General features: G+C 36.6%; 1 protein-coding gene across 5 annotated transcripts in view; it reads right to left on the minus strand.

Annotated features, from left to right (window-relative positions):
* The window catches only part of AFF3 (ALF transcription elongation factor 3), a 651,407-nt gene that overhangs the window by 224,609 nt on the left and 404,443 nt on the right, over positions 1–22,355 (minus strand). For all 5 annotated transcript variants that reach the window (XM_072616809.1, XM_072616808.1, XM_072616807.1 and 2 more), the window contains 2 exons: positions 15,692–15,778; positions 3,894–3,930 (listed from right to left, as the gene is read on the minus strand). In XM_072616809.1, coding sequence (XP_072472910.1) covers positions 3,894–3,930; positions 15,692–15,778 — 124 coding nt within the window. The remainder of the gene's footprint in view (positions 1–3,893; positions 3,931–15,691; positions 15,779–22,355) is intronic.

The raw sequence follows: 22,355 nt of genomic DNA on the forward strand, positions 1-22,355 counted from the left end.
CATACCTCCATCTTTGTATCTCCAGTACCGACTTTATCTACAGTAGGTACTCAGTATATATTTGCCATTTCTGATGTCTATGTCTTATAGCTACTCAACCCAATGTTATAGAATTATAACATTGTGGATGGGACAAGTAAAGGAGATTCTCCATTGGAAGTAAAGCAGTCAATTATGTGAGATGGAGATGGAAATGGTAATATAGAATAACCTATGGCTGACTGGGGCCAGTGCCAGTTGTCTTGACCTCAGTCTTGCCACTGAACTCTGATGACTGGAGGAGGGACACAGCTCTACCTCATTCAAATTCAATCCACCCACAAGTCAAGTCATCAATCACCCTTGTGATTTCATCGGACCTCCTTGAGACTGAAGGACGAACAACAACAAGGGTTGACCATTTAGTTAACTTGAAGTGGAGTTTTAGTTCTTTCCTCTGTGACTCTGACACACTAATGTTAATCTAGTTCAAATAATTTACTAAATTTTATTTTGCTGGTATTGCTATAGCACCCAGCATTCATTATCATTATTACACATAATACACTGGAGTTGATGAAAGGGCTTCAGGATAGGCTTATTGTTTACTGAATTCTGCTCTATTAGCAAACAACATAAGAAACAAAGTTTTAGTGTTTTATATAATGATTTCTTTATATAGAGATTCACTCTATATATTTTAATATTTAAATTCTTTGATGCTTTACCAAACAGGCCTAACTTTTTCTTAAATCTTCACCTTGACTTATTAAATCAAATTTAGTCTTATGATAAATAATTCATCACACCGACAAATGTCAGTTCTTCTCTAACATCTCTTACATCTATCCCATGCTCTCCACTCACACAGTTCATGCCTTCATCATCTCTCAACTGGATTACTGCAATAGCCTCTTAATTAATGCCTCTGTTCTCCATCTCCAACCCAGCGACCACACAGCTGCAAAACCGATATTCCCAATGGCCAGGGCCAAACATGTTACTCTTTTGCCCAAGAAGCTTTAGTGTTTCTCAGTCGCCTGTAGGGTAAAGTATAAACTCCCCTGTTTAGCATTTAAAGCCCTTCCCAGTCTGGTTCCAATCTATTTTTTCCAGGCTGATCCACATTACTCCTCCTCACATACTTCGTTGTTTATCAAACTTGCCTATTTGCTGCTTCTCATACACAATATCATTATCTGTTGCTTCTGCATCTCTGCACAAGCTGTACCCCATGCCTGGACTCATCTCAACTCTCCCTTCTGCCATCTCCTCTTACAATTGGGGTCCTAAGTACCCAGTTGTTATTACTGTATTCAAAATAGTTTCGTATTTATTTTGTACATTTTTTCTTATTCATTTGTGAACATGTTGCATTTACAATCCTTTTTGTTTTGTTAAAATTGAGAATCCTAAAAATTTTATGTAGGTACCTTGTCATGTAGTTTCAATGTAATATGATCTATTAAGAAAATCAGACTTTTAGAAAATTGTGCAATTAAATTGCTAGAGCTATATATGTCTATGTAAAAAATGATGACAAGAGTACTGGACAATCTTTAAGTACTTTGTGATCTGTTGGCTTGGCTTGACTGAGGACATGCCACCATGAATTCCAGGAATTTTTAGTCTCTGCCTAAAACATCATAGAAACTTTAGTATCATATAAGGAACGTGGTCTTTCTTTGCATATCTTACATTTGTAGCCAAGAGCATTAGTAGTATGAAATGTCACCAGAAAAAAAATGACATGCCTGAAGAATCAAGGTGTGTAATGCAGCATTTCGGCATTATGATTTAATCACATTATAGTATATTTGAAAGGCAGAGTGCAGCACTGGATAGTCAGCCAGAAAGACCTTAGCTGAATTCTTGTTCCTGACACATACTGACTGTGTGACCCTGAGAAAGTCACTTAATTTCTAGGTACTCTAGACCCAGAGATATCAAATTCAGATACAAGCTGCCAGTGACTGGGAAAGGAACCAGACTAAAATGTAATTGGGAAATACCAGATAATAAAATATATAATATATAACTAAATAAAAATATAATACAACATAGATAATGTTAATTTGTGGGTTTTGAAGTTAATATGTGAGAGGCAGCTAGCCCGCTTAAAGACCTGAGTTCAAATCCAGCCTTAGAAACTCACTAGCTGTGTGACCCTAGGCAAGTCACTTAACTTCTATTTGCCTTAGTGTACTGGAGAAGGAAATGGCAAACCACTCCACTATCTTTGCCAACAAAACCCTCAAAAAGGGGTCATGAAGAATGAAACATGACTGAACCGACAACAATAACAAGTCAATACAAAGCCAATGGGAATTGTTTCTACTCTAGTTTGACACCACAACTCTAGCCAACTCTTTCAAGACTGTATGTTGCTAAGGAACTGCTGACTTGAATTTGTAGAGGGAATGTTTCCTCATCTTAGAGTTCCTTGTACAATGAAATCACCGAGCCAGCCCCTAACCCATGGTATATATTTTTAAATATCCTTATTCCTCTCTCTTCTCCTTGACAACTTCAAGATGAAGGCAATTAGAGGTTTTGTGCACTCATTATTCCGTTAGACCCCTCTCATAGCATGAAATGTTTAGAATCAAATGGAGGGGCACCATGAACAAAACAATAGGAACTCCTTAGTAATTTCTGGTCATTGGTGTTCTATGCTTAGCTTTTGTAAGTGTTGAAGGATCTTATAAAAATAAATGTCTTTCCTTCTAGTTTCCTCTATTCATTACTGAATTTATTATTTTTCCTCAGAATTCTAGTGCCTTTGGCCTTTTACTTCTTCCTTGGTACCCTGGCTCACAGTAAATCCCAGCTGATGGCAGGATAATTAAGTGACATTGCTGTATGCATTCCCACAGCATTATCTTCCCATACTGACCTTTCTCTAGCAAAATTCTGCACTGTGCAGTAACAGCCTGCAGCATCCTAACACTCTCCCCCTGGATGTCTTCCCCCCACACCCAGTGGGTGAGCACTCAATTTCAAAGCCACATCTTCTGGCTTAGAGTGTTTTTCATCTTCAAACACAGCTTTGTAATTGGCAAGTGGTGCTCTCAGCTGGCTGACTGGTCATGAAACTAACAAAATACAGCCTTTGTTGGTGTGCTTTAATGACATGAACTGGGTAGGTCATGCATTTTTAATACATAGGACAACATTAATACCAATCAGGGGTGCCAGGAGAGAGAATTAAAACAGAGCTTCACAGAATGATTCCATCCTTTCTTTGACGACAAAGCCTAAATGTTTTACTAGTCACTAACTGCAATATGGCTCCTCCTCCACCCAATTGATGTCAGTCTATTTTTGGAAGACTGTATGGTATATGCCCAGCAAGGTGCTGCTTTTCTTTAAAGTAGTCTCTTGGGAGTTTTACGGCAATTTAGCTTGGGGTGCCTTGATTGGCTTTCTTTTCCCCACCCACTTTCTTTTAATTTAGGAAACCAATTATTTACCCTTTAAAATTTGCTGCCTTCTCACATCTATTAGGGATCAACTTTAATGAAGCAAGCTGTTCTTTCCAACTTCAGAGAAACAGCAATATGAAAAATAGCGTTTGCTATACCCTAGCTTTTCTTCTTCTGGACAAAGATAAAAGAGAGTTTCAAAGTCATTCCTAAATCTGATTCTCTACTTGAGTAAAACAACCCTGGCCACTAAGTCTTGGGTTCAAGAACCAAGGCTTGGCAGTCAATATTGTTTAGTCCAAGTTCTTCTCTTTCTCTTTCTTAATTTTGTTTTCTCATCTATTTTATGGGTTTCTTCTTTATTGTTCGTACCATCAGGAGCTCTCCTTATCTTCCAACAGGTCACATTCCAACTTCCCCCCATGACTACCAAACCTCCCCATTTCTTCCACTTTCCCCAATTCATCAGGAATAAAAGACTGTCCTTACTTGGATTGTTGTGTCCAGTGGATACATGCTGAGAGTCCTAAAATGACAAAAAAGGGAAAAAATTCAATTTGTTGTAATTTCTTAAAAAGCAAAAGCAGTTTGAACAAGAGATATGCGGTATATCATTGGAAAGCTAATTATTTATTGCAGTCTATTATAGTAAAGTTTTATATGAAAGTGTCTAGAATGTAGGTACTCTAGAAAAACATTTTGTGCCACTTCTTTCTACTATGGATGGTTACTTTCTCCTTTCCATCTTCCTTAATTTTCACCTTGCCTTCCTTCAGAATACAGATAAATGGTTCATGATATTACATAGAACCAGAAGGGACCTTAGAGTCCATCTTGTCCAACTTCTTCATTTTATAGTTAAGGAAACAAAGCATCATGGAGATTAAAAGACTTGTCCAAGATCTCACACAGTAGGCACCTGAAGTGGGATTTTAACCTATGTTTTTAACTCCAGAGACTGTGTACCACATGCTGCTTTCACCTCATTTTTGAAGATGAGGTAGGAATGCTACCAATTCTGGTGCCTTCGTATTTGAGATGGTGAATATCCTCTTCCATAAGATTTCTGATACATAGAAAAGAAATCTGTTTTCTCTCATATCTAGAGATTGAATTTGCATTAAAAGTAAATTATACTTCTGATCTTGTTTGACTTGAGAATTCCCTTCCCTCCTGCTCATGAAGATGTACACTTAATCTAACACATCGGGGGAAATGAGAATAGGAATAAGTAATGACAGGTATGAAAGAGACACTGAAAATAGAACCAGCATTAAAAATATGGTAGATTCCCTATTTTAGAATGGTTTTATAGAACAGGATTAATATCCACTTTACAGGCTGTGTTATTTGGAATTTTACTACTCATACTTTAAATTAGGGGGAATGTGATTTGACTTACATTAGGTCCAAATAGGGACCAAAATCTACGTAAATTGACACTTTTAAGAGTCTGTGATACCAGATTATAGAAAATAAACTTTTTAGACTGTTTTGTTTTATAACCAGTACATACCTGGATGTTTAATAAACAAACTACATGTAGTGATGGGTGATGAGAGGTAGTGTGGTGTAGTGGAAAGAGCATCGTTTCTGAGTCAAAGAATCTGGAGTTGAAGTTTTGTTACTACTTGTATGAACGAATCATTTAACATTACTTTGGGCCTTAGTTTCCTTACTTACAAAATGAGGGAGTGGAACTGGATGGCTAAGGTATCTTCCAGCTCTAAATCCTAAGATACCATGATAATTACATCTATTAGTTAAAGAAAAACCATAGACTCCATCATGATCCTAAAACTCGTGCTTAACTCTATAAGGTAGAACACAAAAATTAAAAATCTTCCTGCCCCTACCCTAATGATATTCTACAGTAGAAAACTGTGAGGAACAGGGAACATATTTCTGACAAAAAAAATGTTGATGTGAGAGAAGTCTTTGAGTTGAGTCCTTTTCTTTCATGAAATTTCATTGTAATTGCTATTAATACTGTGCAGTAGGCATTACAGGGAATTAACACTTTTGATTCCATCTCAGTGGGGAGGCACCAAGAAAAGTACACAGAAAGTGGCAGCAGACACCTGAGATAAAATTCTGGCTCTGCGATGTAATTTTTATACTACCTCAGGCCTCAGTTTCTTTATCTCTAAACGGAAGAGCTTGGATCTCTAAGCTCCCTTCCAGTCCAAATCCTATGACCCTACTTTAGCCCATCTTGAATCACGGAGAGTGACCAATAACCATAAGTTATCTGAAAGCCAAATTGCTAACCAACGTCCAATACCCTGACCCAAGCAACAACAAAAAAGATGACATGTGCCATGATAACTACATAATAAATAGCAAAAACTTTACATATATAAAACACCAAATTTCCATTAAATGTCTGTGAAATAAGGGAAATATTGTCAATCACTCGACAATTTTTAAAGCACCAGTTACATTCTAAGGACTATGCTAAGTGTTGAGGGTATCAAGCCAAACACCCACCTCCCTCCAAATCTCTGCTCTCCAGGCACTTCCATTACATTATCATTTTTATTTTACATGAAGAGAAAATGAAGGCAAAGAATGGTTAGGTAAATTGTAGCCGAAATCACTCAGGAAGTTTGAGGAAATAGAGAGGAGAATTGAACCAAGAATTCTTGGCCAACATTCACTGTTCCATATTACTATAATGCTTTTTTTATCTGATGCATAATTTGCAGTACAGATTGAAAATCACAATATTCCCTCTACTTCAGAAAAGATTTGAGGTTTAGGATAAGGCAAAACAGGTAAGGACAAAATAGAGTACAGTTCATAGGAGGAGGGAAGAAGTTGAGAATCTCAGGCAAGTTGAGGAGGATAAAACTCTCTCAGGAGTTGAGGAGATAAAAAAATGGATCATGTATTTGGTTCTAACTTTAATGACAGCTAAGACATAGAGGTAGTTGGGTTAGATTACCTACATGTAGTTTTCTGACAACGCAAAACACACAAATTTGTCTGCGAAGATACCTTTTTTTCCTGGTTCTTGGATACTATGGACACTAGATTTAAAGAATCATAGTTCTGATTCAAGATATAGCACTTGTTAAAACAGATAGATGGACCATCTAAAAGGCCAGAAAGTATAACATTAAAACTTTTTCTTTTCCTTTTTGAAAGCATTTTTGTGAGGGATTGAGCTAATGTGGCCAAGGTTCTTTGTTTGCTGGTTTGTTATGTTTGTTTTAATTTTTTACCATGTTTTTAGTTACACCCAATAACACTGCTATGAAATATCCACCAGGAAAATAATTTTATAAGGGGAAGAAATATAGAGGAAGAGAAAATATAAATTCAATCACGTTTTAAAAGGCTACACAAGGGTATTCCCTTTTGTGCTGGATTTCACTGTCATAACTCAATCATTCAACATATTAAAAAGAACTTTGTATATTGCATCAGGTACTGTACTAGACACGAGAAATACAATGACAACAATGCCATTACCTTCTGCCCAAGTCCTACTTCAACAACTTACTCCAATAAGGAGATGATCTTGGGTTATTGAAGACTGGCATAATTTGGGCAGATCTTGTCAAAGACTCTGAGTATGGGCCTGATGACAGATTCTCTTTGTTACCTGAAGACCAATCTAGATAAAGACGGGGAGTTATCATCAGAATTCTAGCTAACAGGTGATTTTTTTTAACCATAAAACTTCCATAGTTGTGAAAGTTTTGTAATTTGTGTCAGTGGAGGGAGTGCTCAGGATAATAATGTTTATATTATTAATGATGGTTATGATGATAACCATCATTTACAATAGCATTTTAAGGTTACAAAATGATTGTACATATATGTATTTTACACACATACACACACAGACACACACATGCATATATATATATATTTCACACACATATTTGTGTTTAATAGTAGTCATATTTGAGGCAAAGGGAAGAAAAAAGGGTAAATTTTTTATAATTTAAAAAGTCCTATATAATAAACTTGCAGCTGCATGTACAATCATCTTTTTTTTATTATACTATGCTATGGAAATATCTGTTTTACTTCATAAATTAAAAATAGATGAAAAATTTTAAAAAGGTTTACAAATCACTTTACATACAGTAACTTATTTGATGAAATCATGAAAGATAGGAATACAGATCTAGATTTTGAAAGACCATCAGAGGTTAGCTAGTCTAATCACTTCATCTTACAGATGAGGAAACTGAGGTTAAAAGGCTAAATGGGAAGGAGTTTAAATGGCTTACCTGAAGTACCAAGCAATTAATATGAGAGGTGGGATTTAAACCAGTGTCCTCTGACTTCAGAGTCAATGTTCTTTCCATTGTACCCTTTTGAGCTAAATACTGATAGAGTTTCCAGAATAAGAAGACTTGTGGGCTTCAAATTATTCAGCAAGAATAAGTAGATGACATGGAGAAAAAAATAACATTCTGGGCAGACCCCAAGGCAATATACTATATGTTAAAATTTTTAAGGGATTCTAAGTCTACCTAATGAGCACTTCACTTATCCAGATAGACCATGCAGAAAGGCCCCTAAGCCTGTGGTCAATATATTCTGGCCTGTATGACAAGTCCTTTCCTAGGATATCTGTTCACCAATGGGTCAACAATTAAGAGTATTCTCAATGATGGTTTATGTAGGTTGACTTGTTTTTAGATACGAAGTTATCCATAAAACATATTCCTGGGACAGGCAGATTATACCATTGGGGATTTTTCTGATTAATAATGATATGTCAACAATCTGCAATTTGCTTTTTTTGTGTTTGTCAGATCACTAGTCAATTGATACTAGGACAGTTAGAATATCAACAGTGGAGAAAGTAATATTTTTCTGTTGCATTTAATAACTAGTTATTGAATCAGCATCAAGGTTTTTTCCTTTTTCTACTTCCTCATCCAGAAATCAACTAATGTGAAAGATTTACCCAGGTCAAGATCTTAACAGATAATAAAAGAAATTCCAAGTTTGGGTTAATGGCTGTATTCCTGTCCACTGTGTTTGCTCAGACAGATCTGGGAAAGTGTTGATTCTCTCTTTTGTCTTAACAAATGAAATTGACATCTCTATTGACCAAGATTTGGGTGATCTAAGTGGATCCTCATATTAATATGGCCTACCTCCCATTGTGTTAACCGATCAGATTTGATTGGCACCCCTCAGGAACACCTGCTCTTTAAAGGGCATATAAACTGTAAGCCACTGACATGAGGAGTCTTTGGTCTAAGAGAGAGCCAAATGACTATCCTTTTATTAATAATGTGATCTGAATTTATAACGATCATTACCACTTATGGTTGCATAGAAGCTGATCTGTAACCTGCAGTTCATTCTTTTATTATTCAACCCTCAGAGGCCCAAATACCTGTTAGAAGTACCCTCCACTAGTGTTCTGAAACTATGATGACCAATGGCACATAAAGCAGGAGGTATTGCTCATGCCAAATTTGTCATGCTTTTGAACAGGACTTGCAGAAAAAACAGAAAAAAACCAGCAGTTCTAGAAAACTCTGGAGCATTTATAACAAAAACTAGTTTCTGGAGTCAGATGTCATTGATGGAGAGCCATAGGCAGAGCGTTTTTATCATTGTTGCATTGGATTTCTTTTTCTCGTATAAACTTGCCTTCTTTGGAACCATTTAATGCCCATTCACTCATCTGTCCTGTTGTTTATACTGGTTTACCTATATGGAGAAAACTGGATCTCTCTGAACTCTGCAGTAAGGCAAGGTTATCCTAAGTAGTCCTTCAGACTCTGGTAATGATCATTATTGGAGGAAAAGAAAATCACCTGGGATTCTACACACACACACACAAACACACACACACACACACACACACCTCTTCCCCCCTTTCTTATCAGAACATTTTTTAGCAACTAAAAATGAATTGATTTTTAACTAAAGTCAATTAAAATGTTCACTTTCAGGTAATGCCTGAATAGGCAAATAGGCAAATAGGATTTTCAACCAAATATGTATTTTTTGGAAGTATGTAAGACACCCTAAAGGGTTTGTTTAATAATATGCTTTCCAACCTTGAAACACTTTCTTTTCCAAGTGCTGTTTTTCATTCCCTCTAATGCAGAAAGAGAAAGAAAGGCAAGAGGACTTTCATTTCAGTAATGATGCTTGAATTCCTCTGTGTAATGCTTTTTAAAAAATCAATTGGCAAAAATAATTTCAGACCAGGTGTGATTCCACCAGACTCAGCCCCTGTTGCTATGCGAGAACTGTGTGAGATGCTTGTGAAAATGACATTAGGTTTGGACACTGATTTTTCTGAGGAGAGAAATGAGTTCTACAATTTGAGTTCTTCATTTGCATTTCAAACCTTACAAGGCTGCCACAGAAATGAAGGAAAAAAAGGAAAAAAGAAAAGAACATTTTCTCCTCTCATAGTTCGAACACCTGATAATGGCAGCCCATTCAAAAGTGTCCTATCTTTTCTTTACCAAATCCAATTACTTTCGAGGTCTGAAGAATGAGGCAGAAAAGTCTGGCGGTGTCCTTCCGATGAATCTGAGAATCCAAATTAGCCCCACAGGGAACAGAAAATCCAAGTTCAGTAGCCACTGACTGTACTGTATAGTATGTCCCTCAACACATTGACATAATGGAGAAATACTTGGAACTACTTACCTGATGTATTTAGTAGCACCTGGCCTGCAGAAAATGCACCATTAAATTGACTTTCCCTGAGACTTCAAATAGCCCCCTTAATCTTAATGTACGTTTTATTTCATTGTTTATCTGCCTTCGTGCACATGATGCCCCTCTAATTTCTTCACTGATTCCAGCTCCCATATAGTTACAATAGTGATAGCCTTTGAAACTTTAATGGCCTAATTAATAAATTGCAAGTCTCAAGCTGTCAGGATACTAATTAGTTGAGATACAGGTTAAAAGAAGTGCATTATGTGTGAAAATTAATGATGGTCATACTCTATTTGTAAGGGATGAATTAGCAGCAAAAGCTACGAGCTTTTTGGATGGGAGGAGCCTTAGAGAAAATGTGAAGTGTTACTACACTTTGATAAAAAACACATTTAGTTTTAATTTTTAAATTAATTTTTCTCTCCGAGCAAGAGGAGAGAGGGGCAGGGAGAAACAATTGAAATCCCCTCAGCAGTCTGGAAGATGCCTCATTGAAATCTGATTTCCTCATTTAAAATGAAAGCCCTCTTGTTCTATACCAGCACTACGTGCAGGAATTTTGTACAGTAGGATGCCAGATATAGTATAGAGCACATTAAAAAGCTAAGTAATGAGGTGGAGGTTTGGGGGACACTGAGAGATGCTTTCTGTCACTATCTCTGCCTTCATTCCTATGCCACATGATGAGGTTGCCCTTTCCCTTGCCAAGGCAAATTCCACTAAATATACAAGTGATCCCATTCTATTGTGTCTTCTCCAGCAAATCTCTCACTTATCTCCAATTTCTTCTTGTCTACTGGCTGCTTTCTCACTGCATACAAACATGTCTCCCTACTCCAAACAGCCTCAGTAAATCTATCTATCCCCACAAGGTATTTGCCCCATATCTCTCATTCCTTTTGTGATTAAATACCTTGAGAAGACTTTTTATAGTAGGCATCCCCACTTTCTTTTCTCTCACTCTTCTTAACTCTCTACTATCTGGCTTCCAATTTCATCTTTCAGTGGAAACTGCTCTCTCCAAAGTTACCAGGACTCTCTTAATGTCCAAATCTAATGGCCTTTTTTCAACACTCATCCTTCTTGACCTCTATTGTGAATCACTCTTTTCTTATTGATATTGATAATATTTTTTCTCTAGGTTTTCATTACATTTGTTGTCTTCCAAATTATCTGATTGACCATTCTCAATCTCCTTTGCTCTTCATCTGTGCCATATTCTCTAAATGTAGGTTTCCACAGGGCTCTGGCTAGGACCCCTTCTCTTTTCTTTCTACACTACTTCACTTAGTGATCTCAAATTAGCTCCCGTGGATTCAATTATCATCTGCCTCTATGCTGAAAATTCTCATATTTACTTACTCAGCCGTAAACTCTCTACAGATTTTCATTCTCACATCTCAAACTGTCTATTGGCCATCTTAAACTCAACATGTCTCCAACTGAACTTATTATCTTTTCCCTTCTTCCTTCCAAATTTCCCTGTTATTATTGAGGGCAACACTAATCTCCAAGTCACCAAGACTCAACAACCTGACTGTTGTTTTTTACTCTTCACACTCTTTCTCATCTACCAGATCCAATCTGTTACCAAGTTCTATTGATATACCTTTGTAACATCTCTCATATACATCCCCTTCTTGTCTCTGACAGTGCAACCACTCTGGTTCAGGACCTCGTCATCTGACATTTGTAGCTCATTCTCCATTTAGGTTGTTTGCACATAGATTTTTGCATATTATTTTCCCATTAGACTATGAGCTTCTATGAGGGCAGCGATGGTCTTTTACTTTTTCTGTATCCTCAGCACTTAGTACAGTTCCTGGCTCATAGCAAGAACTTAATAAATATTTAGGGACCTATAGATAATAGGTGATGCCCTTCACATGTCCCAGTTACAGCCTGGTATTCAACCATATCCAACTAATATTTCTTGAGACCCAAATGAGATTTTTAAAAAAATCTTATGTTATGAAACAACTTATTATACCAATGAGTAGCTATTCCTGCTTTTGTCCCTAACACAGCTGCCTCTCATTCCAGAGGCTGTGCAAGGTGAACTTGTGTTTACCATAGGGGATGGGGTTAATTTCACAGAGTGCAGTTTTAAAAGCTCACAGGGAATCTCAGCTCACTGAATTTTGGAGCTCTCTTAACAACTTTGGGTCTTTCCTTCTACCTGATTATTTTCAATACTTCTGACCCTTGCTTTGGCTTCAGAGAGCTCTTCCTATCCCAGTTCTGGTATCCCAGTGCTATGCTTCCACTGACCAGTAAAGAATGACTTCACTAATTCTGTCTGTCTGTCTGTCTGTCTGTCTATCTATCTATCTATCTATCTATCTATCTATCTATCTATCTATCTATCTATCTATCTATCTACATATGTATGTATGTATGTATGTATGTATGTATCTATCTATCTATCTATCCATCTAGCCATCCACCCATCCATCTATCTATCTAGCTACCTATCTACCTTTTAATTATTGTCTTTTATTGATTCTGTTTTGATTTTTTTTCTGTGGTCCTGGGCCCATGTTATTTGATCCCAAAAGATCTCAGCCTATATTACAGAAGACTCTTAGTTGGTCCCTAGTGGAAAAGGTCAAACAGGCCAACTGGTTTTGATTTGTCTTTTGGTATGAGATAGCTCCAGAATTTTAGGCCTTACATGAGATGGGAACAGTATATAGCATATGTAGTATATATGTGTATCATACATATAGCATACATGTGCCTTACAGGAGACAGGGACAATATACAGAGTATTGAACTTAGATTCAGGAACACGAGTTCACATCCTGCTGCAGACTCATACCAGCTGTGTGACCCTGGCCAAGTCAGTTAACTTCATTTTCCTTACCTTTTTAACAGGGATAATAGCATCTAGCTCACAGGATTGTTGATTAAGGTTAAAGATGGAATGAGATAACACAAGTAAAATGCTTTGCAAAGTCTAAAATGGCACATAAATGCTAACTACTATTATTATACTGCCTAGGCAGTGATATGGTGGTAACAGAAAAGTTCACTATATAACACACATACGTGTGTGTATGTGTGTGTGTATGTGTGTGTGTGTGTGTATGTAAGGTTGTTGCTAGCCAGCTAGCCCCAATCCTAGATTCCAACTGTAACACCCCCCTCTAGCCTCCCACAACTATTATGCTCATTTCCTGTATCAACCCTTGCTCTTTAAGAGTTCAGGGATCTAAATGTTCACCCTGATTCACTACACTCTAGGGATTTCTCTGTTGACTGGACACTTTGTCCATCTGCCAACATTCTAGCCAGTTCTTTGGGAAAGCAGGGGTGAAAGGCCAAGGGAGGAAGACAGTTTTAGATTCTCTAAGTGAATACCAATCAATCAATCTAACCTGAAAAAAAAAAAACCTCATTAAAAAAGAGTAGTGTCAACAATACAGTGGGATCAAATACTCCATTGATACAATTCAATTAATATTTGAACTGCATGATTCATTTTATTTGGCTCTGAAAGCTCCATTAGCCATAATATGGACATAGCTAGTTCTGTTGCATAAAAAGATATTATTATAACAATGATAAATTCTTTACCTTTTTCTCTTTAATTTTTCTGGGTTATATTAGGTTTTGATCACTGATCAGAGTATCTGTGTTCATAGTTACAATAATGAGAAATAATGATATAAGATGTAAATCAAATTATTAATGGTTCTAGTTCATTCACAAAAACTTTAAAATTACATTTTGTGAATTTTTTTCTGTACCTTTCTTTCAATAAAATGTAAATCTTTTTGAAAGCCACAAAAATACCTCAGGTTTTTTTTTCCCTCTCTCTCTCTTTTTGGAGGCAATTGGGGTTAAGTGACTTGCTCAGGGTCATACAATTACTAAGTGTTTGAGGCTGGATATGAACTCAGGTCCTCCTGATTCCAGACTCTGTACTCTATCCACTAAGTCACTCCCTCCACTGTTTTTAAAGGTACTAGTGAGGGGAGGCTAGTGGGATGGTGGAAACCCAAAGAAACCAATTCCTTCATCCTTGGGCAGAGATGAAACCATCAAACAAAAGCCCTTATCAAAGTCTTAAGTCAGACTTAGAGCATACAGAAGGCTGAAAAATTCAAGCAAGATGTTAAAAGCAAGAAAACAATTAATTCTGTATGTCTTGTCTTATAATAATCCAAAGAAGTGAGTTGGCATTGGAATCAGAGAGACTGGATTTCAAGTTTTGAATCTGACAAGTGACTAGTTGTGTGACCTTGGTTAAGTCACTTAACTTCTCAGTACTCCTGGACAAATCTTTACGACTATTAGATGACAAATAACTGATATGCACTAGTCCCTCTCCCTCTCCCTCTCCCTCTCCCTCTCCCTCTCCCTCTCCTTCTCCCTCTCCCTCTCCCTCTCCCTCTCTCTCTCTCTCTCTCTCTCTCTCTCTCTCTCTCTCTCTCTCTCCCTCTCCCTCTCCCTCTCCCTCTCCCTCTCTCCTTTCTTCCCTCCCTCTCTCCCTCTCCCCCTTGTCTCTCTCTGTTTCTTTGTCCTCGTCTCTCTCTGTCTGTCTCCCTCCCCCTTTCCTTCTCCCTCTCCTTCTTCAGACCAGATGTTCCTAACCTCAAGCCTATCTCTCTGTTTATTATTTATCAGCTACCTCATATCTATAGATATATCAACAATGATATCAGGACTTCTTTAGTTTTGGTTTGGATTATGTCAAATACTCCTATTTTAAAGGAGATACTTATAGAAATGATTTTTTTAGCTTTTAAAATTTTGTTTTATTACCTGTTATCTCTCCCTGCACCCCTCCCAGTTACATGAATCCACCTTTCCCTAACTCTAAAACTGGGCTTCTATCTATTGTTCAACACTGCCTTTTTCAGTTATGTGTGTGTATTCATACACACATACACGCACGCACACACGTACAAATGAAAACTCTAAAATTAATGCAAAGTTCATGTAGAAAATAGAAACAAAGAAATCAGAAAATAAAAATGAGTACCATTTTCCTAGGAATGTGACTTTGTAAGAAATATTCATATAAACATATGGTAGGCAGCTGGTAGTATAGTAACTAGAGAAGTGGCAGTTAGGAAGTTAGGAAGACCTGAGTTCAAATGTGGCCTTTACTCGCTGTGTCACCCTGGGCAAGTGAGTTAAACTCTTTCAGTCTCAGTTTCCTCATCTGTAAAACTGGGGACAATAACAGCCCCTATATTGCAGGGACGTTTGTGAGGATCAAATTTATTTATAAATTATATTATTTATAATAAGACATAAGATATTGCAAAGTAAAGTACTTTGCAAACCTTAAAGCCTTATATAATTAGTAACTATTATTAACCATTATTTGAGATAAGTAATTAGTAATTATTTGAATAACTGTTAATTATGCTGTTAGATTTGCTAACAATTATAGTACACATGATGTTTTGCACAGTACCAGCAAGTTCCACATGATTATGAAAGCTTCAAGTTCAACTTTTACAGTTTTGGTATGGATAAATGTATATCTGTGATATTCCTTAAGGATAGATAATACTTCTACCTATACCAAAATAACAAAGATTAGAGCATAAAAATGTAACAGCCTGTGATATCAAAGCATATGACTTCTGAATTATGTAAAGTCTCACCTTATTTGGAAATGAAAACTTGCTGGCTTCTAATTTACCAGGTGTATGAATAGCAGAAAGGGGTGGAGGCCAGGAATGGGTCATCTCCTGAGGAGACAAAACAAAGCACAATATTGTGATGTGGCAAACATTTACAATGGTTGACTTATAAAAGATTAATAAAAACAGTTTTCGTGCTGACTTGGGGAAAAAAAGACACCATTTCCTTCACTTCCTTTTAAAAACAGAGTAACCTTCCAAATCTCTTTTCTGTCATTATCGACCCCTTGAATTTCTTAATTCATGCTTCACTTCTCTTAATAAACAACAATAATGCCCAAGCTCCGACTTAAAGCACATGCATGAAGGACATTCTTATCTTTATTAGAACTGAAATCCTTTCCTAGTCTCACCTGAATGAAGCCTATGGGAGAAGAAAGAATATAGTAGGGAAAGCTTTATGGACTGCATTACTGAGGACTACATTCCAATAATGCATATATGTTAAGTCAAAGAATGCAAGGGACAGTTTTATTTGATTTAATTAGTTTTGTTTTGTAAATATGCTGGAGTGATAGAAGAGATGCTTGGTTTTATGATGAGATGCTCACATTAAACCTCTCAGTTTATCCACATAAACGCTGTAGGTGCAGAAGCAGGACAATCTCACTTGTGAGACTACGAGGAGGCCAAGGATAATTTCATTTTTATGTCATAGTACCAGAGTTTTAATACAACCCACAATAATTTAGAATAGACTTCTGGTTTAGAGGTAAGCAAGAGAGTTTACTAATAAGATTGTGAATCCTCCTTTGTGCCTTTCATTTCAAGATCTGACCATATACAAAAGCAACAGCTGATCCCTTTTAAGATAGAGACATCCTCTTTATTTAACCAAAGAGATGTCCTTACCTCCCTGCTTAGGGGAAATGAGAAGTGTGCTTTCAATTCAACAGTTTTATTAAGCATATGCTTTCTGCAAGACCATGTGCTAGCTGATGCAAAGATGGAAGACAAATACTTTACCTTCAAGGAGTTTATAACTAGTGGGAGGTAAGAAGCATGTACAAGTAACCATAAAACAAGTTAAAGTATGGATAAGTAGACATCTAGGTCCTGAGGAGTGTGAATAATGAATCCTTTGAAGTGGTTGTATGTATTCAAATTCATACTATTTAAAGTTATAATTACATAAAATATAGTCATTTGGTCCAGCCCAATGAAAATATGTAGTGTGAACCTGAATGATGGAAACACTTCAGGGGACTCATTATTTGTACTAATGGGGACCTTCCTGTACAGCAGAGAATAGCATTAGAGATTCAAGGTGGGGTAGAGAAGTCACTTCTTGGGTAAGGAAGTCTTCATGGATGAGAGGTTTTGTTTGTGTTGGGTCTAGAAGAAAGATAAGGATTTCTACAGAAAGACGTATGAGCAGATCTCGTTGCTATCGTTAGGAGACAGTATGATAAAAGGTGGGAAGGGAAGACAAAATTCAATGGAAATGTTAAGTAGTCCAGAATAAGATGATGGGGAGAAATGTGAAATGAGGTTAGAAAAGTAGATTTGGAATAGATGCTGGACAACCTTTAATGCCAGGTTAGGAAGGTTGGTTATTTTTCAGTAGACAGCGAAGAATTACTAAAGGTTTTAGAAAAGAATAATTCACTAGTAAGATTACTCTGGTGGCAACGAGAAGAATGTACTGGAGCCATGAAGATCAGTTAGGAGGCCATTAAAATAATGAAGACAATTTGATAAGGACCTAAACTAGGGAATTCAGCATGAGATTTGAAAAAAGGGGAATAGGGGAAGCTAGATCTGAGTTAGTAGAGATATTAATGCCACATACTATGTAGATACACACAGAAATTCAGCAATTGACTGGATGAGAGGAAGTGAAGGAGGCAAATAGTCAAAGAAGTTTTCAAGATTGGGTGACTGGAGATATAACTTCAGGGCTGAGGTTGAATTTAGAGATAGAGAGTTAGAAATCGTTCACGTAGAGGTGATAATTAAAACTACAGAAGTAAGTGAGATGTCTGTGGGAAAATGAGAAGGGGGCTTAAAAAGGTGAATGTCAAGTCATCAGAATTGAGTAACAGAAGACTATTTCCTTTTCCCCTCATAATAAGCATAATAGCTGGCATTTCAGCAAAGAAAATATCAAATACATTAAATACCACAGAAGAAATGTAGGTTTATGACTTAAGTACCATATGATTATTTATAATTTTCAACATCATAACAATTAAATGAGTATTAATTAATAATGTTTATTATTGAATATTTCTATCAAACAATATAAATGAACAATGTTTACTACTGAATGTTTCTATTAAACAATATAAATGAACAATATTTATTATTAAATATTTCTATTAAGTAATGTAAATGAATAATATTTATTACTGAATATTTCTATTGAAAGAAGGACCATGATCTAAATAGTTCATAGTCTTTTAGAGCTGGAAGAAATATTGGAAATGATATGACCCAGTCCTGTCATTTTACAGATCAAGAAACTGAGGTCCCAGAAAAGGCAAGTATATAGTTCAACTGATAGCAGTAGAACTCAGATTCAACATGAAATCACCTGACTCCCATCCCAGTAGTACCAACTATTTCTCAAAGACAGAAGTGTTTTCTCTTCCTTTGCTATCCCTTTCCTCAAGCATCTGGATGTGTATAATTCTTCACACAGAGTAGGTATTCCATAAATTTTTTATTTAGTATTTCCCATCAATTCTCATTCATGATAGTTATCTCTAGTTTTCATTGTCTATTGCATCTCTCCCTGATTTGTGTATCAGGACCAAATCTGTCTCATAGAAGGAATTTGACAATGCGCCCCTTTTACTAATTTTGCAAATAGTTTCTAAGACAGAAGTCATTTGCTCTTTAAATGTTTGATAGAATATACTTGTAAATCCACCTGGATCAGGATTCCTCCCACTCCTATGCCCATTAATTTTTTTTCATTTATGCTTTCTTGAATTTCTTTTTCTGCTATGAATTCCTAGATTGCTTTTGAGAAGTGCTAGGGTCAAACACTTTAGCAACCTGTAGCTAACCAGGTGATGCATCTCTCTCTTTATTTAGCTTAGCTGATTGTAAGCCCAAACACATCCAGAGTTTGACTCCAGGCTCAGACTCAAAGCCTTTTCAGTTTGGTAAGACTAGGTAGAACTTTCGAGAATCCTTGATTATTTCTGTGACAGGATGAGACATCAAAGTGAAACTTCAGTGTGGATATATGGGTCTAAAAACATGACCCCCCTTTGTATCTTATCATTCAAAGTTTCATTTTATTCTGCCTTCTAGATCACTCCTTTCAATTCCTTCATTGTTTTCATTCCTCTATACACTCTCTCCCATCCTCAACTCATCAATTCTTCCTCACCTAAAAATCAACCATTCAGCTATTTATTCTACTATTAAAGTTTGGCCTCATACTTTGTGATTGTGCACCTAGTGGACTCAAACTCATAGGCGCAACCTAATTTATATGGCATGTTTAGATATCAAGTCATCAGTACATACACACGTAGTATAGAAAGATTTATATCTATCTGTAGGTGTCGAAAGGAGGATATGAAAAATTGGTACAGTGGAAAGAGGATTAGACATGGAATCAGGGAGACTTGAGTTGAATCCTGGTCTAGTGTGAGCTACATGACACAGGATAAGACACTTAACCTCCCCTTCAGCCTCAGTTTTGTCATCTGTGAAATGGAAATAATTAGAAGCACCTACCTCATGGGATGGCTGTGAGGATGAAATGAGAAAATATATGTAAAGTGCTTTGCAAAACTGAAAGCACTACAGTGTAGAAATGTAAGGTATCATCACCATCCTCATCGTCATTATCAATTCACCCTTCTTTGTCACTCTTTCCCTTTTGTGATTGTTAGAATGTAGCATAAATGATTGGTAATGATTTCTTCTCTGTATCTGAATGCCTTGCATGGGTACATTCTGTTTCTCTTGACTGGAGGTAAAGAAGGTTAAACTTAGTCCTGGATAACCTTAAATAGGGAAAAATTCCCAAACATGTTTAGAAGTTTGCTTTGATTAATATCTACTGGCAACAGATAATATGAAATAAAAATATATTTAACAGATCAGCAGTTTATTATGGCAGTGATTAAAGAGTAAAACAGTAGACAAAGCAAGGGTTAGGGAATTTTTAAGGAGAAAATAACACTGAAATGTCAATGCAATATAGCTCACTAGCTCTGGTTCCATTTTATAAGATTAAGTGCTTCTGTGTGGCTCTTTCAATTAATGAGGGAGTACCTGGAGGAACAGCTTTGCTTATGTGGCTGCTTAAACATTCAAGTCAAAGAGAACACCCAAGAAAATAAGAATTAACAATGTGGTGTATTTTAATATATTTCTGCTTGTAATGAAGATACAATAGCCATGTGGATTGATTGTCCATAAGATTAACTTTTCCTGCAGGGGTTGTACAGGAGAATTAAGTATATGTAGGCTGCACACCAAACACAATAGTCCTTAAAGAGATTGTTGGGGTTCTTTACGGTGATTTTGATTGTTTGGGGTGAGAGTGTGTCAATGCTTTTTTTCCATTAGAAAACATATGAAATTATAATTGGAGCATCATAGACTTTGTAGCTAGAAGGAACCTTAGAGATCATGTAGTCCATATGCCTTAATTTACAAATAAGAAGTTGAGAATGCAGAGTGGTTATAAAGAAAATCATTTGGAGAATGTGGTTTGCTGTGTGAGGACTGTACCTCAAGGATTCAGCCAAGCATTTTACTACCTCAAGGACTTTTGATTTCATTGACAAGGTTGTACTTTCTTCCACAAATACTAATTTTGTTCATCTATTACTGGAACCTTAAATGCTGTGCCCCCAATCTGGAAGTCAATCCTCTGGTTATGAACTTCCCTGATATGGGGTCATGACCCATAGTTTGAGAATCATTGAAAGGGTTGCAAGTGGAAAATATTTAAGAAGCCCTGGACAAGAACACCTGCCATTTTCGAATTTAAAGTCAGAACATTTTCCAGTTTATTAGGACCTGCCTGATCTGGTATTCTCTTGACATAGAATATAAGAACTCAAGACCACCTCCATGCTAGAATGAAGAATTAAGAGCAGGACTTTAATGGAGCTTGACATGAGTACTTGATCGATTTATGTGTAACTTTTTCATCTTGCCTTCAGTCTAAAAGAAAGCTAAGTTATTGCTTTCAAAATCTATCAGAGCAGCAAAAGTTTTCTTGGCTCATAAAATTTCACTTTTTTGTTACCCCTCCTCTATCCCCATGGCCATTGATCATCTCCTCTACCAACAGGCAAAAATTTGCATAGATACAGAATTTTCAAAGTAGTGACTCTAAAACCAAGTCACCTCCCATCCCATTCTACAAATTGTCCTGCCCCTTTTCCTACCTGCATGGCTTCCCTCCCCCTTGACCTTCCTTCTCACTTTAGAGAGGATCAGAATCTCACTCCAGAACTCAAAGGCTTCAAGGATCTTCAACTTTGAGTTTGAGAGATTTAAATTTCTTAACCATAGGGCTAGGTTGCCATATAGCCCCTTGCAGAAAGGAATGGCTGTTTAGAAGAGCCTGTCCTATAGACCATGGGCATTTAAAATTGGAATGTGAGTAAACTTTTAATATAGTCTAAGTGACTTACATAGCTCTTCACATTTTAAATGCCCCTGCTATAGGGCTAGTCAGCGTTCTAGTTCACTGTTAGGAACTCTTTGAGGTAGCCATGGCTACCTGACAACACTCCTATGGAACATGTTCACTCAGCCTGTTACCTAGCAGTCCAGGGAATATTTTTAGCAGCTTTCAGTGAATGGGTATCTTCTTTTATTCATGAGAACGGAATAAGAGAATGTTAATTCTTACTATAATAATGTTTTTCCATCAACAAGATTCCTATAAAACTCAAGGAAAAGGAAAACCTCTGTTCATGTTTCATTCCAGGTTGAAGCTAAAGTTAATCTTCCACACCAGAGTTTATTTTGAGTTCTAGATGTGTGGTCTAGTATTAATTTTTCATGACTGGTTGAGAGGACTAAGTCAACTGATTATAAACAATATATCTTGTGGGGGAATACTTTTTGAATGATTAGAGAATAAACTTTAAGAAACCTCAGAGGCTGTCTGCCCCAAACCCCTTATTTTATATGTTAAGTATATAAAAGTAACTTGTCCATATATACAGAACTTTGTCAAATCTGTAAGAATGAGTCATTCCTCAATTGATAAGTAGTCAAAGGACATGAACAGGCAGTTTTCCAGTGAAGAAATCCAAACAATTTATGGTCATATAAAAATGCTCTAAATCATTATTGATTAGAGAAATACAAATAAAAACAATTTTGAGATATCATTTTATACTTATTAGATTGGCTTAAATGACTGAAGGGGAAAGTGACAAATTTTGGAAAGGATGTGGAAAAATTGGGAATTGTTGGTGGAATTGTGAACTGATTCAACTATTTTGGAAAGCAATCTGAAACTGTGCTCAACTACCTATGCCACTACTTAGCAATACCACTACTTGGTCTATTTCCAAAAGTGATTAGGGGAAAAGGGGAAAAAACCTTATATATTCTAAAATGTTTATGGCAGCTCTCTTTGCAATAGCAAAGAACTGGAAATTGGAGAGATGCCCAGCAATTGAGGAATGAC

Source organism: Notamacropus eugenii, chromosome 5 (assembly GCF_028372415.1).
Source record: "Notamacropus eugenii isolate mMacEug1 chromosome 5, mMacEug1.pri_v2, whole genome shotgun sequence".
Lineage (NCBI taxonomy): Eukaryota > Metazoa > Chordata > Mammalia > Diprotodontia > Macropodidae > Notamacropus > Notamacropus eugenii.